Source organism: Marmota flaviventris, chromosome 17 (genome assembly GCF_047511675.1).
Source record: "Marmota flaviventris isolate mMarFla1 chromosome 17, mMarFla1.hap1, whole genome shotgun sequence".
Taxonomy (NCBI): Eukaryota; Metazoa; Chordata; class Mammalia; order Rodentia; family Sciuridae; genus Marmota; species Marmota flaviventris.
Window position 1 is genome coordinate 44,185,674 of NC_092514.1, and position 18,260 is coordinate 44,203,933.

Here is an 18,260-nt window from a genome sequence, read left to right on the forward strand (position 1 = left end):
GAGGTGTTGAAGATATAACCCAAGCATTTTACCACTGAGCTACAACCCCAGCTCCCCATTTTTTTTTTTTAACGGTGCTATGGCATGCTAAGTATCTTCTCTCCTTCTGAGCTGTGATTCTTTCCACTAAGTTCAAATGATTTTATTATGCCTTATATCTGGCAGTGTGTTGTTTCAAAGAGAGATTTCAAACAAACCCCTTCAAGTATCCTTTCAAAAAAAAGTTTTTTTTTCTGTACATGAAGTCATGCTAAGGACTGAGTTAATTTAGGAAATTAGTGTTCTCACCATTAAGGCTTTCAAATTTCACAATGTGTTAACTAGGTTTAGGGGGGTTAGTTCCATTTCCTTAGATGCAGTTGTCTTGCTTAATTGCCCTACTTCTTTCCCCCACATTTGTCTCCTGTTATTACAGAAAACCTCCATAAAGACATTCAACCGAATAACTCATTAGATTCTTATCTTTTGCTTTACTTTGCCCATGCCCATTTAGTTTCAAAAGAGGAAAATTTGAGTGGTTGGGTGAACATACACTGACATTAAAACTACACAGAGGGGCTGGGGATGTGGCTCAAGTGGTAGCGTGCTCGCCTGGCATGCGTGCGGCCCGGGTTCGATCCTCAGCACCATATACAAACAAAGATGTTGTGTCCGCTGAAAACTAAAAAATAAATATTTTAAAAAAAAAAAACTACACAGAGATTAGAATGGCCCCCACACAAAGATAACACGCAAAGCGTTCCCCATTCCGAAAAGGAATGAATTCTCACTAACTCCACTGTTAATGTCCCTAATTAAGGCTTTCCCGGGATGCCCCCCCCCCCAACCCCAATTTGTGTAATTTAAGTATTAAATAATTTAGCTTTCTCTTAAAGAAAAAAAAATGACTTAGTGATTTTAAATTACTGGGTTTATTAAGATATTGGCAAAATTTCAAACATATTCTTTACCTGAATGAACATTTTGAATAAATAAAATATGAAGGATCACTCATGATTACAACTGAACTCAAAAGTGATCTGTACAGCAGGTTTGTAAATTGATAAATTTACTTGATAAGAAATATTCACTTCACTCCATAAAGAATTCTTTGCAGAGAAATGACATGAACAAGAGAAAGCCTGTCTCTCACCAAAGAGCACCTAGAGAGTTAACAATGATGTATCTGGATTATTTAATACATCAAAGTTAATTTAAAGTATTTCCTTTTCAATAGTAACTGCTATATCAGTCTGGAGTTCCCTGTCCTGTTTCATTTTTTTTCTAATTAGTAGAATAAATATAGTCTTCAGAATACATAAAATGCTGCTGGAGGAAGTAATTATTTTTTCAGTACAGTACCATATGTCTGGAAGATAGCTGTGTTGTAATACTGGCAGTATTTAATCTTTTCACAGATCATGCTGATTTATGATCCAAAGAAAAATTTGTCCCATGATAAGGTGTGAACTAAATTGTTGTATCTCCCCTTCTATGGCCTTGCTTGAAAATGCTCATTGAGTGAACAAATTTTTAAAAATTAAAATAATTGAGGGCTGGGGATGTAGCTCAGTTGGCAGAGTGCTTGCCTCTCATGTACAAGGCCCTGGGTTCAATCCCCAGCACCACACAAAAAATTATTGAGATCATTTTCTCACAAATTCTCGGCAAGTACTTGGGGAAAGAAGTACTTGACCACAGCAATCTTATCTGAAAATGGGTCATTTTCATCTGCCCATTGCACAGTGTTCCAACAATGGAGTGTGGTTGTCATGAAAATGCAGTGTTGATGCTATACCACTATAAATGTGGTCAGAATTAGACTCAGTGTTGACATTGACATGATTGACATTGTCCTTGGTTAAGGTGTTAACTTTCAAGGAGCCTCCGACTTAAAATTAAATGTAATAGGAATTCTAGTCGCTGTATTTCAAGGACAATGGATGGCACTTCTAGGTAAAGAAAAGGTATATACATGTGTTTCTACCTGACCCCTGTAGTACAGACCTAAATGGGATTAATAGCCCCAAGTATTTGGTGCTGTAATGTTGCCTAACCTCAGATATCCCTCAAAAGTACACATCTAGAAAGTGAAAAAGGAAACCTTTAAATTAGGGACTGACGCCCCTTGAAACTCACAGTGAATGTACAAGGAGTTTATAATAACTTCAGATGGTGACTTGAAGTCTGTTTCCCTAACCAGTACTACACTTTTCTTGTTTATATTTGTTTTGTTTTTACTATTTCCTATTCTAACAAAACTTGTTTAGCAGGCAAACAAATTGATGCAGATCATGGTAAGTTGAAAAAGGGATACTGCCACTCTTTATGGATTGAGTGTAGAACGTTCACCACCACTAAATTACACGATGAGTAAAGGTACAAAACACATAATTCAGACTATACCTCAGCATTAACAGTTAGTGTATATTATACTTTTATATCTAATATTTTTACAATCACCAGATACACCATCATTAAATACAAGTTACAGAAATGTGTAGATACCATTAGTTAGAGGGTTACTTATTGCTTACGTTAGCAAGCAGCAAATAAGGGCACAGGATTTGAACTGAAGGGAGCTACTTTCTATCACCAGTGGCATTAATATTAACACTGCATTTCACAAAGCACTGCTTTTTATCTACTGTATAGAACCAAGAGCAGCATATATCAGACCAATAACCACTACTTTAATAATGTGTTATAGAATTTTAAAGGACTTACCTTACAAATGGTACCTAACTACCCTATGATTACGCGTATTGTGAACAAATGAATAGTTGCTATTTTTTACAATATTGGTTTATTGACCACACTAGAACTACTTTTCTGTTTTTCTAGAGAGAGCTAATGATATGAGAAATGGAGTTAACACTGCTATATAGTCAGACCTACAAAACCCAGACCTTTAAAAATGTGTCTGTTTGTCCCAGTTCCATCCAGCCATCTTTTTCCTCACTAAAAAAGCTTATCATTGTAACTTCTTCCCTTTTGCCAGATCTGACCAAAAGAGACAACTATGGAAAGTTCTTTTAAAAAAAAAAAGCATTTTGGACTATAATGTATACCAATATTCTGCTGCCTGTGTTTTGTTTCCTTAGATAATCTGATTTGAAACTGAGACTGCATCTGGAGGGTTGTCAACATGATCTAGGCTTCAGAAAATGATATAAGTGAGGTACATGTATGGGGCAAAGCATCAGAATGATGAAAATTTGTAATATATATAGCTGGAGACGTTACTTATTCTCTCCTTTTCAACCATGTGTCACAAGACTGAGGAAAGAATAAATTACTTCAAAGTCAAGAGAAAACAAATAATGAAAATCTCTACTTAACATCCAAATTTTAAAAAATAAAATCTGTAGATTAACAATCTGATTGTTGCTAAAGTGTTTGTTTTTTTTTTTTTTTTTAATTACTTGATATAGCCATACTGGCCCCTGTAATATGCTACAGTCATCTGTGTCTTTGTCTCATCTATGTTATGGAATTTTAGTCCTACTCCCTAGGTCTAGGGAACATAAACCAATTGTATCAGCATGTAAAAACATGATTAGATGGTGGACATTTAGTACATCCAGCTTGCATGAGTGATCAGTCAGTACAGCAGGGCTACTCCTTTCTGTGGGCATGGCTGGTCCCTAGTCAACTAGGGAAGGGCAACTGGGGGACTCCATGGTTCTGAGAGAATAAGAGGGTGCTTCCCTGAATGAATCTGATAATTTATGAATCTGATAATTTATTTGCTGTCTTTTACTGGCTTAAAACTGCAGAAATAGCAAAATTGTCAAATAGAACTAAATATTGAAATAAGCGCACATCCTGTCCCTGCAGTATGAAGTTGCATGTACCTTGTTTCTATTGGCTCATATCTTCCAATTGTAACTACACAGACCTGGCTCAGTAATCTGCATTTTCCTTTGCATTTGGCATCTGTGTTCACTTTAGGCAGTACTTTCAGCCTCCTGCATACCAATTACTTCATTCCCTTGGGAAAAACAATATTAGAGAAGTTAAAATGGGCATTTTTCATTCTCCAAAGCCACTTTTTATATATTATAGTAGTACATATCTTTGCTATGTGTGAACTTCAAAAAAAATGGTATTTAACTTTCTTTTTAAATGGCATTTTGATTCTTGTGTATGTTTGTACCTGACATCATCTCTATTAAACCAGTTTTATTCCTGAGATGAGGTACAATGAAAACACATTAGCATCATAGATTAAAACCAGCTGACAGTGGTCTCATAAAATGACAAATAAAAATTCCACCAAAAGCACCATAACAGGTTATGAAACTCCCAAGTAACTGCTGCCCTAGGAAATATTTGATTCAAAATGTTTTATGTTACAGAGAAAAAAAAGTCAATAAATCTTTGTATACTGCCTCACAAGCCTGAGAATATGACACTTTTACACTAGTTTTCCACTTTCATCATTACCAGTTAAAACCCATATGGCTTTTAGCCTTTCACCTGCCAAAAAAAAAAAGGTTGGGGGGATCTTTCTTAGTCCCCAGGATCTTGAGGGATGTTTCCTAATTTAGTTCTTCATTGTTCTCTGTAAGTAGATTAGGCACATCAGACCAGATTTCAACTGAGTTGAGATTTCAACACTATATATTTCAATATATCCTGACTGAAATAACTTTCAAGTTTCCACTAGTGACGTGAAGGGGTGCTGGAGAGGGGATTTATGTAGGTGTAGAGACACATCACAGGGACCAGTTGTATAATTTTGCTAGTGAAACCGCCAATACTTTTTTTTAGATTGAAAACACTGTAATTTGAGTTTCCTAGAGATCTATTTACATTTAAGAATTGACCCATCCATGGATTCATACTGAAGCACATGTGTTTAGAAATGTCTACCTTGTTTCTACTCTGATAGTGTTGTTTTTAATTGAGGGATAGCTAGCTAGCCTACTGTAAAGAAAACGTATTATATTTTATAGCTCCAGAGAAGATCTGCATATGGAATATCATTACTCTTTCTGACCTTTCTCATTGTATTTTCACTATACCCTTTCCAACTATTTTCCCTCCATGGCACATAACTTCTTAACATCCTATTTCTCTTCCCACTTCGAGTAAGTGAGGACAGGCTGATGCCCATTTTGTGGGAAGGCTCTCGAGCAGAGAGAAATGAATAAAACTTTGGATTGAACCTGAATCCGTGCCACCTCTTGAAGTAGTAGTGGCGTAAATGATACAATCTAGAAACTCTTTTTCCCAGGTATTTGAACTGTTCATTTTCCAACCCAGAACAGACAAGAGACAAGCTCTCCATTCTGTATATCTGCTGCCCTGGAAACTCTTCAGCACCATTCCGTTCAGGCAATGATGATCGAACTGATTTTTCCTTCATTATTAGCTCATTAATAAGATTTGCTTGCTTTGGTGCACCAAGACCAAACATCTCAACTGATGGCAAAATCTGGGCACTGTGAGGTTTGGTTGCTTCTATTTGTGTGAGATCTAGGTAGCCTGGGTCTTCCAGCACGTTGATTTGGGACCCTGGGCTCAGGCTAGTTCTATCAGTGAATGAATCCACACGCCCATCATAGCCTAGATCGGCTGGTGCTGAGCACTGGTGCTGAGGCCAAGGGCGTTTGCACTCTCCATGATTCTCCTTATCATCCCCACCATCTTCTTGCCCTCCTTGAAAAGAGTTCTCTGTCCAATCTGATTCCTCACTAACATTTACAGCTTTGTTCATGTCCCTTAGGAATACCACAATAACAGTGATGTTATCACTTGACCCAGCATCCCGAGCTGATGCCACTAATTTGTGGGCAACCATACTGCTGTCTCCATTATTCTCTTTCAGGTGGTCAGACACAACTTTCACTGCCTCATCAGGGTTCACAGTATCATAGAAGCCATCACAGGCCAGAATGAGGTAGTCTTCTGTCCCATCCAAAACAGTAGAGGCGGAATCTGCATCCCCACAGATATATGGCTTGTGTTCAGCATCTCCTGTGGGAATTAAAAAGTGGGACCATCAGAAAGCAGACATCTGATCATAATTTTTTTTTAATAGAAAGTGGACAGGGGAGGTATAAGGAAAGCAAAAGATGGAAAACAATGGCTAAAAAGTGTCTTGAACCCAGGATGCTTTACAACTGAGCAATGTCCCCAGCCCTTTTTATTTTTAATTTTGAGAGAGGGTCTCACTAAATTGCTGAGGCTGGCTTTGAACTTGAGATCCTCCTCCATCAGCCACCCCAGTCACTGGGATTGCAGGTATATGTCACCATATGCAGCACCCTCTGGGATTTAATGAAAATAATTTATCAAATAATTTTAGATAAAAATTTCTGTTAATCAGATTCTGCTTATGGTTTCATCCCAGTTAAAAATTTGCCAGTCACTGAACTTCATTCCTTATCTAGTTTATACTCTGAATCTTGTGTTCTGGCTATTATTTAGGCTTTGCTGAGTATGGCAGCAACTAATATTAAATCTAAGTTTGTTGCTGTACTGAGAAATTCAGTCCTTGTTGACTTAGTAGATCAGTTTTTTACTGATGGTTAGGTTTAATTAAACTGTGACTTGAAAAACAAGTCTACATTGAAAAAAATAAAACCAAAGTTCTGATCATTCTCTTCATTAAACAATTTTTGTTCTATTCTTATTTATAAATCAATAAATAGCTTCATGTTGTGAGCACAGAGAAAGGTCTGAGTTACAAGGGATTTTGAAATTCAAGTGTGGCTCCCTCAAGCCAGGCCTCACACAGGGAACCTGAATGCATGTCTCCTGGTTCTAAGTCCGCCTGGATTTGTACTTTGTAATGCTGCTTTATTTGACTTCCAGAGAACACACACAAAATATACAACCATTTTTCCCTTCAAATTACCATGTTCTTGCTTTCTTCATATATCTCTGATTACCCCCTTCTATTTTTATTGTTAATCCCCCTACTTCTTAACAACTGTGACACTATGCACCGCCCCCAGTCCCCAAGGCCCTACTGGGCCTTCCTTTCTTGCTTTTCATTTACTCACAGAATGAATTTTGAGCTAAGCCTTGAAGAATATGTTAGTTATCACTAGGCATTTTTCCCCTTTGCTTGCGGGAATAGCATAAGCAAAGACACAGGTAAATGTTGGGGAGTAATGTGTACATAGATAAACTAGAGACCTTGGGCCCATGTTTCTATCACCATATTACTGAGATCACCTACATAGTCTTTGGTGCTGGGCATGGTGATGCACGCCTGTAATCCCAGCTACTCAGGAGGCTGAGGTAGGAGGATCACAAGTTTTAAGGCCAGATTCTATAACTTTAGTTACACCCTGTCTCAAAACAAAAAATAAAAAGGGCTAGGGATGTAGCTCAGTGGTAGAGCCCCTAGGTTCAATCCTCAGTACCACAAAAAAGAAGCCTTTGGAACTTTGAGGTTTAGAGCACTAGCCAGCTCCATTCATTGTTTACCTTTGTTGTTTTTCTATAGTTTACAGCCTAGCTGGTGTCCTCAACCTCTCAGTGCTAGAAAAAGGAGTGGCATATAACTTAGTGGTTAAGAACACCAACAATGGTATCTAAACTGCCTGGCTCCAAATTCTAGCTCTTCCAATTATTACCTATACAACTTATTAATTACTGTCTTTTCCCATTGCACTAGAATAAACTTTCTGACTAGGGGAAGATAAAATGAAGATAACTATACTTAAGTGACCTGGCTATGTATTCATTGTTCCTCATATCTGTTATAGGTTCTCTCTTGCTCAAAAAGATTCCTTTCCAACATTTTACATTTTTGTTTAATCCTTAAGTAGGTCCAGAAAGTGCAACAAAAACCTCGTGGATGACTCCTGGAACCAATGTAGTCAATATGCTGTACCTGTCCAGTAGTGGCATAGCCGGATATAAGAAAAACAGACAAATTACTTAAAATAAGATCCTAGTCTTTTTATCTTATAAATGCTCAGCTTTACCACTTCTAGACTCCAGTGTGTAACTCCCTCACATCCTACTCCATGTCAAGGCTCTTCTTCATTCATTACTTCTTTACAGTATAGTCAAAAACATCTTTCTCAAGCACAGTTTTGATTTTACCAGTTTCACTTTTCTTTTTTTTTTTTGGTACTGAGGCTGGCCTTGAACTTGAGATCCTCCTGCTCAGCCTTCCAAGCCACTGGGAATGTAGGCATGTACCACTGCGCCCAGCCAGTTTCACTTCTTTACTGTATTGCCTGTTAAGAGCTAATTAAGATTTCCAGTCATTGTTTTCACTGTCCTTCATTAGTCCACTTAATTTCTCCACTGCACCTGACTGAATTACCATGATTTTTTAAAATTCCACCTCTAAAAATAAATGTGATCTGAGTCAAACTGTTCCCCAAAATCTTGTTTTAGTACTACAACTAAAAGACTACTGCAACTGTTAGTTTGGAACAGAACATACAAAGATTTGCACAGAGAAAATGCTGCCAAAATTCTGGATTTTCACCTGCTCTACTGTTGGGTGTCAAATTCATGACATTTCGCCCCCAAATTTGGTAGGAGGGCATGAACATCCATCTCATGGTAGAAATGACAACATCCTTTGTCTTCAAACCTCTCCATCTGCTAGGAAACATACCGTGCCTCTGTCAACTTTGGATCATAAATCTGAAGGGCTCATAGAGAGAAACAATAGAAAAGCTTATCGTTTATTTTCTAAGCAGAAGTAAACCCTGCTCCTTAGCACTTTCACTTTTCCCTCCTTATTTAGCCCTTGTTTTATTCTATGAGTTTTCAAAATCTTTCTCAGATTCTTCAATTCCATAAATCCAATAAGCTACTAGATTTTGATAGATGGACTTTTTTTTTTCTTTTCATTTTTGATCCCATGGATTGAACCCAGGGACACTTAGCCACATCCCCAGCCCTTTTTAAATCTTGAGATGCCCTCAGTAAGTGGCTGAGACTGGCTTGGAATTTGCAATTCTTCTGCCTCAGCCTCCTGAGCAAGAGATTCGATTCACCTATCTCCACTACCATTTTCTCAGAGTCAGAAGTCTCCTTCTCCTTCTCAGGGCTAACCTGTGTGCTGGTGCTGCCTCCCTAGGTTTCTGGCTACTTACTTTCTCATTTTTACTTTCTCCTCTGTTTACTGGCTCCCTTGAAATTTTTGCCTGTTTCCCCTTCCCTGATTGTTTTTTGAACCTGATGATAAGTTTTTCCACCTACCAATCTAAACTGTTTTTTTCAGATATCACCAATTATTTTCAAATATTACATCCAGATCATTTTTAAACTCACTTCTCACTTGACCTCTACAACAGTACTTGACACTGCTGGCTGCTATCTTGTAGAAATCATCTTTTTCTAGCATCTCTAATATCCTACTTATGTCTCTGTTCACTTCTTGATTGTCTTCACTGAGTTGTAAACAACAGTGCTAACAATCACTGTATGCTAAGAATGTGCCAGGCTGGTTCTAAGTATGGTGCCTGTGCTACATCATTCAATATAAAAATTTCAGGAGCTAGGTATTATTTAATTATTGACATTTTACAAAGGAGCAAATAGATACAGAAATTTTCCAAGATCCACAGGTTGTAAAGTAGCAGTCAAGATACAAACCCAGGGAACCTGACCATGCAATTCTACCTTCAGTAATGAGCCTCATCTTGGGGTCTTCACACAACATATATTTTTTGGACAGTGTCATCCATGCCTATAGTTTAAGCTACTTGTATTTATACAATGACAGTGATTGTTAATATCATCACTTAAAATGGGATGAGTTCCCAAAGCTCTATCTCCAACTTAGAACTCTCAGCTAAACTCCAGATCTGTATTTCTAACTGCATACTAATTCTCATCCGAGTTATCCGCATAGTTACCTATAATATAAAATGTATCCAAACTCATTATCTGTTTATCCCCACCACCAAACTGCTGCTTTTAACAAATGCTCTATCTTTCCAGTCACAAGCAGAATCCTGGAAATTAGCTTTCCTCTTCCCCACAACCTCCCAGTCTATCTCCCTCCTCCATATCCTCAGCCTCCTGAGTGACTTCCCTGCTAGGCTCTTGCTATTCTAATCCATCTTCTGTACTGTAACAGCATATATCTTTATAAATAAAAACCTGATCATGTGGCCCCTCTGCTTATTCTCTTGGTAGAGTCCAGACTACTTAGCCTCGGCTATAAAGCCCTTCACATTTGGCAACAACACTTCTAATCTTTTACCGCTCTCCCATCTCTGTTCCAGCCTCCTGTGTTTGTTGCTATTCTTAAAACCCATCATGCCCTTTCAAACTCTCAGGTATTTATAGTCCTCTCTGTACCTGGGATTTCCTTTCCTAAACCCTACCCTCCATCCAACTCAAAAGTCACTTCCTCCATGACGTTTACCTTCTTAGATCGTCATTTAGTCAAGGACACTCTTCCCCTACTTTAGTTTCATCTTGTGTTTTATTTTTAGAATTAAGAAAGGGCAGGTATCCTCTCTAGTATATCGGTTCTATAACAAGCACTAAAGATACCCCTCAATCTTCTGACAAAGACAAAATCAAGAAGCCGCCTTTGGTTACAGTTGTCAAAAATAATTCTATATAGGAGTGTATTTTAGAAATGAGAATTTTGGCCTTATTCCAGAGGTCTTATTAACTCCCCCATTATAAGGTAAAAGTAACTCTCAGTTTTTCAGGAGGTATTTGTAGAATCTTTTAGCTCTATTTCTCTTTCAGCCTTCTGCTGCTCATATTTGGGCCACTTCACAGCTTGCCAGCACCTTCCTAAAGAGTGGGAAGAACTCAAATCAGTGGTGAAACTAAATCAATCATTTCATATTTTCTTACTGTTCTGAAATTTTGGGGTGGTAATAACTAAGTTCAGGGATTAGATGTGAACTCTATCCATATTAACTCTATATCCAATTACTTAATGTCTTAGGGAGGCAGAGACTAAAAATTGCAATATATATATCATCCATGTGGATGCATCTCGATATATTCTCTTCTAAAAACTGAGAAGTAAAGGTAAACCACAAGCCTAAAATAAAAAACCTAGGGCCCAAAGTAAGACAAAGATGGAAACAGCTTTTTTTTTGGTGCTGGGGATTGAACCCAGGGCCTTGTGCATGCAAAGCAAGCACTCTACAAACTGAGCTATATCCCCAGCCCCCAGCTTAGTTCTTTGAACTTACACTTGTACATTTTGCCCAATCAGCTGTTTAATTTGTTTTAGACAGTTCCATTTACTTCTACCCTTTTTTAAACAATTTAAGTCCTAGGATTTAGATTCTTTAAAACCTCAGTGTTATCTCACAAATTACTATATTCCATGTTTGGAAAATGGTTTTCACATAAAAAGTACAATGTTTTCCCCATGAATTCTGTTATTTATGTGATTTTTAAATTAACTGAAAAAAAATGTAAAGCTATGAACAAAATAAATATGGGTGGGCTGGGGATGTGGCTCAAGCGGTAGTGCGCTCGTCTGGCATACACAGGGCACTGGGTTCGATCCTCAGCACCACATAAAAAAAAATAAAATAAAGATGTTGTGTCCACCAAAAACTAAAAAATAAATATTAAAAAATTCTCTCTTAAAATAAATTAAACAAACAAACAAATAAATAAATAAATAAATGTAAAGCTTTCCATTCTCTGGAAAATACTGGTTAAATATGACCCAAAATGGAATGAAATGAGGATCATTGTGATTTTAGGCAGATTTGTACACTAACAATTAAAGGCTTCTATTTAAAGGAAAAAGCAATAAACAGATAGAACCTAGGGGTTTTTTGTTGTTTTGTGTTTTTGTTTGCACTGGGGATTGAACCCAGAGGCACTATACCACTGAGCTATATCCCCAGCCCATTTTTATTTTTGAGATAGGGTCTCACTAAGTAGCTTAGGCTGGCCTTGTGATTTTTCTGCCTCAGCCTCTAGAGTTGCTGGGATTATAAGTGTGCACCACCACACCTGGCTAAACTCATGTTTTGAATTTCTTAATATGGTCCCTGTTTTATAATGGGATTTAAGTTTACAATCAGGTTTAACTGAATCAAATAATTAAAAAGCGACTGGCAATTATTATTTTACACATATAAACACTGATAATATAAATTATTATCTCCAGTTTCCTCAGATCAGAGATAATATAAGACAGTAAGCTAGAAGAGGAGAAACAAAATTAATTTGTTTTTCCTACCTATAGCTCTGGAGACTGACAGACTTCCATTCACCCTCCAGGCACCAAACCAGACTACACAACCTCCAAGGGCCTCAATTCGCTGTTTTTCGTCCTAAAGAGCAAAGCAATAAAAAGAAGCTTACTGGATATTCAGGATTGATTCGTCTACTTTAATAGTTAACAGTTTAAATACTCATCAGCTTCCTGAAAAGCTTCTCTTGTGGAAGATAGGCACAACTGCTGAGATTAATGGCAATAATTATAATAATTGAGTGAATCCTAATTAATAACTAGAAAACTGCCTCTATGACATGTGCTCCAATAGAACAAACCATACGTACCTCTCTGTCTGGTTTGTGTGGTTTCATTAGTTCAACAGCTTGGCCCTTTCTCACAAGCATTACCTGGGAATCACCCACCCAGGCCACATGTAGCATGTTGCCTCTGATAAAAGTCACCACTCCTGTGGTCCCACATCTTAAGCTCTGAAAATAGTTTAGATAAAACTAGAGTCAATGAAAATAGACATCAAATTTTCATTGAGAAACAATTTATAATTGAACTATTCATTTGGAAGGTAGACTATTAGGCAGTTTCACAAATACATAGCAACTCATGTTTTTCCGTGCATTTTTATATGCATGTTTGTCTTATTAACCACATACACAAATCTACCTGATATATAATATGCAAGATAGGGGATGATTAATTCCATTTTAAATACAGATTTTTAAAAAACTGTTTGGGTTATGTGACTTGTCCTGAGAGCAGGTAATTTTAGTACACAAAACAGAGGTGAAATTCTTTTTCCTTCCAGTACATTGCTAAATCCACTATATCAAGCCTTAAAGATTTCCATATTCTAGTCTCTGTTTCATTATTGACCTACTATATGTTCAATAGGAATCCCAGGTATACAAAGTAAAGCTTGGTTTATATTTATATGGTCCCAAGATAAGGAGCCAAGAGATAGCATACATTCCCTGAAGTACTAAGGTGCTTATACCTTTGGGGGGGATTTTTTTTAATGTGTCTACAATATTTTTAGGGGCCTTTGTTTTTGAAACATTGCATAAAGAGTAACAGCCTGGAATTTCACTGCAACATCTACCATTATACTTAAAACCCTTGATCCTAAGATACTAAAATGATATCTCCATTTGACGTGAGTCACCACCAAATGAGCATGACTTTCTGTTACTAAGGACCTGGCCTAAATTAGACCAATGTGTCAGGGGTGGTAAAGGGCTCCTTATATCCAATGAGAAAAACAACTTCCTTATATAGGGAAAGTTTGTTATAAATCCTCACCCACCGATAAAATATCTTCCCACACAGAATGTTCACCAACTCAGCCCTCTGGAACACATGATAAAGACACTTCAATGCATATGCCCTGGAATGAACAGGAGGCTGGGCTGCTTCACAATAGGAATAGCTACTTTTTCCCAGCAGTTAGCAGCACATGGAAGCACAAGGAGAAAAGTGACTAGTGAGACAATTTATAAATTATTGGAGAGATCTATCGGTAAAACTGAGATGCTAGGACCATTGACAAATTAGGTAAACATGGTCAAAAAGAGGGAGACAAATATGGCCATAATTTTGATGAGACAGAAGAAAAGGAATAGACTAGAGGATGAAAAAGACAAAGCAATTTGTTCAGAATGTTAAGAGCCAGCAGCTTTAAGAGAGGCAGAGCCGCACAGTGCCAGTCCTCAAGAGACTGGGAGGATATGAGGTTAACTGTTGTTGACTGTTGTTTTTCCAGCTGCACATCTGTGTGTACACCCTAGTAGTTACTGTTGTTGGATTTGCATATAAATTAAAACTTGAGGATGGGTATAAAGATACATAATATTTCTCTTGCTTAATACAAGGAGTTTTGAATTATTGATTCGTGAATTCTGAGACCCACTATTGCTTTGCAGCATATCTGTAAGATTAAAGAAATGGATTAAATGATTACCCTGATCTCCCCACAAGAGTTAATGTTTAAGTCATGTGACAGGAGTGGTATTTTTGTGTAATTAGTTTAAAAAAATAGAAGGTAGTTGGCCCCCAGTTAGGAGTCCAATATAGAATACTATACTTACGTGCCAGAATGATACTTAAAAGTTTTTACTTTTAGAGCTTAATATAGAGCCCCTGAATTTCATTCACAATAAAAAATAGATCTGATTAACTTTAGGACATGAGCCTGACTTTTCTTCCTGCTAAGATCAGATCAGATCAAGGATCATCTAAGGATTTATCCTCTTCAAACAAATTTTCCAAGAGACACACAGCAAAACACTGCCTACACATTTAGAACCAAACGTACGGAAGTAATTCTAGTTTCTCTTTCTTTTTTAAAACCATTGTTTTATATTCACCATATCCAGATCTTCTCAGCAATAAAGCTCAGAGAGCTTTTTGGTCCTGATATGAACCTGACAGATGATGGGAAAGAAAGGAAAGATAAAACTCTCCTGCCAGGGGCTGGAGTTGTGGCTCAGTGGAAGAGTGCTTGCTTAGCATGGGTGAGGCACTGGGTTTGATTCTCAGCACCACATATAAATAAATAAAATAAAGGTCCATCGACAACTGAAAAAAATTGCCTGCCAAATCCAGCAATGAATGAATCCAGAAAATTATAGCTTGATTGTTTCTATAGGGTATGTCATTATACCCCACTAAACTATTCCTGAAGAGGGAATTAGATTCAGAACAACTGAATCCAGCACCATGGGTCAAGAAGATATAGTTTAGATAATGTCTGCCCAGAAAGAGAAAAGTCCAAAATAGCCCTTTTAACCAAATAGAACAAGGTGAGTTCAGCTAGGACATTCATAGCTGGAATTCATGGGAAAGGGCATACCTCCCTAGCTGCCTTCTGCACAAACCGCTCATCAGTGACCCGGAAGGCCCGGCACAGAGCCTCAGCAGGATCATGGGGAAATACCTCTTGGCGTACTAAATTAACATGTAAGTGAATGGAAGCGTAAATGGCAGCATCTACTCCCCCATGGCCATCAAACACTGCAAAGTAAGCTTGTTCTTCCTGATCCTGTTGATAGAAACACAGAACATTTAAGAATTATATACAGTGTGGTTCAAATGAACCAATCCCCAGGAAACATTGTTGCCCATCCTACTTCTCTATGGCATTTGTCATTCAGATTTAAGGTTTTCCTTTTCTTAACATGCCTTTTCAACTACTGAAATACCTGCAAAATTAGGGCATCTGTGTTTACACACTGAGCACTGGAACACATCATGCCCAATTAGCTCAGGCTGAAGTGCCCTCTCTGTGAAAGTTGTTGTCTTGTACCATGGAAACCACCCACATACTTTGCTTCAACATTGCTGTTACAAGTTGGTGAGGGGTGGAAGAGAGGGTATGAGGAGGAATTGAGTACTTTTTTCAAAATGCCAGAGAACAATAGGAAATAATTGGCCTTCCAGCACAAGGTCAATTAATGTTCAGGTTGTTTAGAAAACATACACACAAGTTCTAAACTATAATGTCTCCTTTATAATCATTCATGGTCAGATCGAGTTTTCATAAATAGCATAGTTAGTTAACCAAACTTGAACCACTTCAGATGCCCAAATGCCCTGTGGGGCTGACATCTTTGTCTTGCCCCAAGATCTAAGATTTAGCTTCACATTTTCTCACAAAGGTCAACCGCCAGGGGAGGCTCTTCTAACCTTTTGCTTTGTCTTGACAAAGGAAGCCTCATCCTAGATTTACATTTTGACCACTAAGTAGTTTAATTATTCATCTTTAACTCAAGTGTTTAAATCTCAGATATATCTGACTTAGGGGACCTATGATTCATTCAAGTCTTACTGAGTCCTGAGCTCCCCTTTAGGTTAACAGTAAGTATGGTTTTTATTTGCAAGTCTGTTCATTTCTCTTTCATTAGGGTCTAGGACTCTTATAGGAATTCAGGGTCTGTCATTGATTTTTAAGCAAATCATAATTTTCCCACTTGTTTTCTCATGTTCAGTAGAGTTGAGTTTGAAAGAAATATTAAAACGGAGTATATCTGTGCTTTGAAAAAGTTCTTTTTTATGAAAGTACCAAATACGAAGGTCCATAAAGCAATCTATGTCTAAAACTCATTATGACTAGTTCATTCTGCAATTTAAACAACAACATGTAGAAGGTCATTGAAGACTGACTAAACAATTGTCTTGAAAAACCATTTGTGTAGAATTTCTATCTATAAAGCAATACTCATTTTTAAACAACTCAGTATAGCACTGGAAGAAATAAAAGGGAGCCGAGTGGATTTCTTTAGAAAGTAGTGTCTACTTTAGAAAACATTTATTGACATTTTCCTTATAAATATGATAATTTATGAAAATAAAGAAGTATGGGGGCTGTGGTTATAGCTCAGTGGCAAAGCACTTGCCTAGTATGTGTGAGGCACTGGGTTCGATTCTCAGCACCACATATATATATTTTATTTATATAAAGGAAGTATGAAAAACTATCACCTATAATCCTACCACATGATTTTAAATTCTTTTTTTTTTATGGTGGTATTGGGGATCGAACCCAGGGCCTCACACATGCTAGACAAGAGCCATATCATTGAGCTTATACATAAATTTTTTTAAAAATAAAATTAGGATCATAGTGTACATAAAATTATATGTACGAAAAGTCATTTATACAGCTTATGAGCATCGATACTATCATATCCTTGAATGATTTAGGTTACTTCTAATTTTTTATTATTAACATATCAATCAAGAACTCAGGATGCAGCTAGCACATGCAATCCCCAGTACCACAAAAAAATACATATGTCAAACAAAATATAAAGGTAAGGCTTGCCAGGTGCAGTGGCGCATGCATGTAATCCCAGCGGCTCAGGAGGCTGAGACAGGAGGATCACAGCCAGCCTCATCAATGGTGAGGTGCTAAGCAACACAGTGAGACCCTGTTTGTAAATAAAATACAAATATAGGGCTGGGGATGTGTCTCAGTGGCCGAGTGCCCAATTTTAATCCTGGTACCAAAAAAAAAAGGTAAGGCTTTTATGCATTTCTATTACCTTATAATTAAAAGTGAAATTATCCTATTTGTGAAAATTCATAAAATCCTAAATACTTGTTACCAAATAACTCCCAAAGCTTGTTTCACAATTAAAAAGGCGTTCCTTTCTGAGTTAGGCCTTTGGGCTGTTTTAAATTTAGAGGCAAAATAAAAACCAACCAAGTAAAAAAACTAGCAATAAGACGCTCAAATCAGAATATAATATTTAAGTTGATATAATGATAAAAACATTGTTTATCACCTCGACTTTGGGTTAGATTTGCATGAGCATGGAACTGGAAACAGATATCAGCTAATATCTTCATAAGCACCAATTACCAGCTAGTCATCACTGTCAATTAGACCTTGACAGTCACTAAAAGTTATTTAACTGCTGAAGGAAGGAAATACTGTGCTTTGTGTAAATCACTACATTGTATTTTTTAAGTTATGGACTATAGTGAAGAGGAGAGGCAAGTGACAGGCAAAGGAAACAAACCTACCTCTGTTTGCATTAACATAATACATTTAATAGAAAAAGAGGAGGAAGTGATCAAGAAAATGGTTATTAAGCTGACAAGGCTCATATGGATCTTTGTCAGTCACAGAAATTCATAAAATGTAATTCCAACTACTTTCCCATCTCAGAGACCAAGACTTTAAAAAAAAAAAAAATCACACAAAATCAAAAAACTGTCTCAGCTTTAAATTTACTCCGTATGTTTGTGTTGCATATGGTAACGTAGTGTTATGGGAATTAAATAGTATTTGATTATATTGTAGAAATATTTTCCCTAAAAAAACAGCTTTATTAATGTAACGGTTTCATTTTTTACTTATATGTTTATAGAACAGCTCTAGAAGCTTACACAAGAAACTGGTAACTTTCCTTGCTTCATGGAGGGGAACTGGATAAGAGACAAGGATAAGAGAGATTTTATTTTCCCAATTTTGAATCATGTAAATCTGTTCAAAATAGCAGTGATCCCAATTTTGAATGATTTGAACTTAATCAAAATAACAAATAGTTCCTTTTCTGTTACATAATGCAAGCACATTTATGCTACTTTGCAGTTTATCTTACTCTAACCTATAAGAGATACT

General features: G+C 37.1%; 2 protein-coding genes across 17 annotated transcripts in view; one reads left to right on the forward strand and one right to left on the reverse strand.

Moving 5' to 3' along the window:
* The window catches only part of Trim37 (tripartite motif containing 37), a 260,965-nt gene that overhangs the window by 111,556 nt on the left and 131,149 nt on the right, over window positions 1-18,260 (forward strand). For 3 of the 16 annotated variants that reach the window (XM_071603109.1, XM_071603115.1, XM_071603119.1), the window contains one exon: window positions 3,084-3,323. The exons of the other annotated variants lie outside the window; for them this stretch is intronic. In XM_071603109.1, coding sequence (XP_071459210.1) covers window positions 3,084-3,097 — 14 coding nt within the window. In that variant the 3' untranslated portion in view covers window positions 3,098-3,323. Of the gene's footprint in view, window positions 1-3,083; window positions 3,324-18,260 lie in introns of those variants that run through there. 16 annotated transcript variants of the gene reach the window in all.
* Ppm1e (protein phosphatase, Mg2+/Mn2+ dependent 1E) overlaps window positions 4,629-18,260 on the reverse strand; it is a 143,469-nt gene continuing 129,837 nt past the window's right edge. Inside the window, exons 4-7 of the mRNA XM_034637273.2 lie at window positions 14,985-15,173; window positions 12,466-12,609; window positions 12,143-12,236; window positions 4,629-5,964 (exon numbers count right to left, since the gene is read on the reverse strand). Coding sequence (XP_034493164.2) covers window positions 4,928-5,964; window positions 12,143-12,236; window positions 12,466-12,609; window positions 14,985-15,173 — 1,464 coding nt within the window. The 3' untranslated portion in view covers window positions 4,629-4,927. The remainder of the gene's footprint in view (window positions 5,965-12,142; window positions 12,237-12,465; window positions 12,610-14,984; window positions 15,174-18,260) is intronic.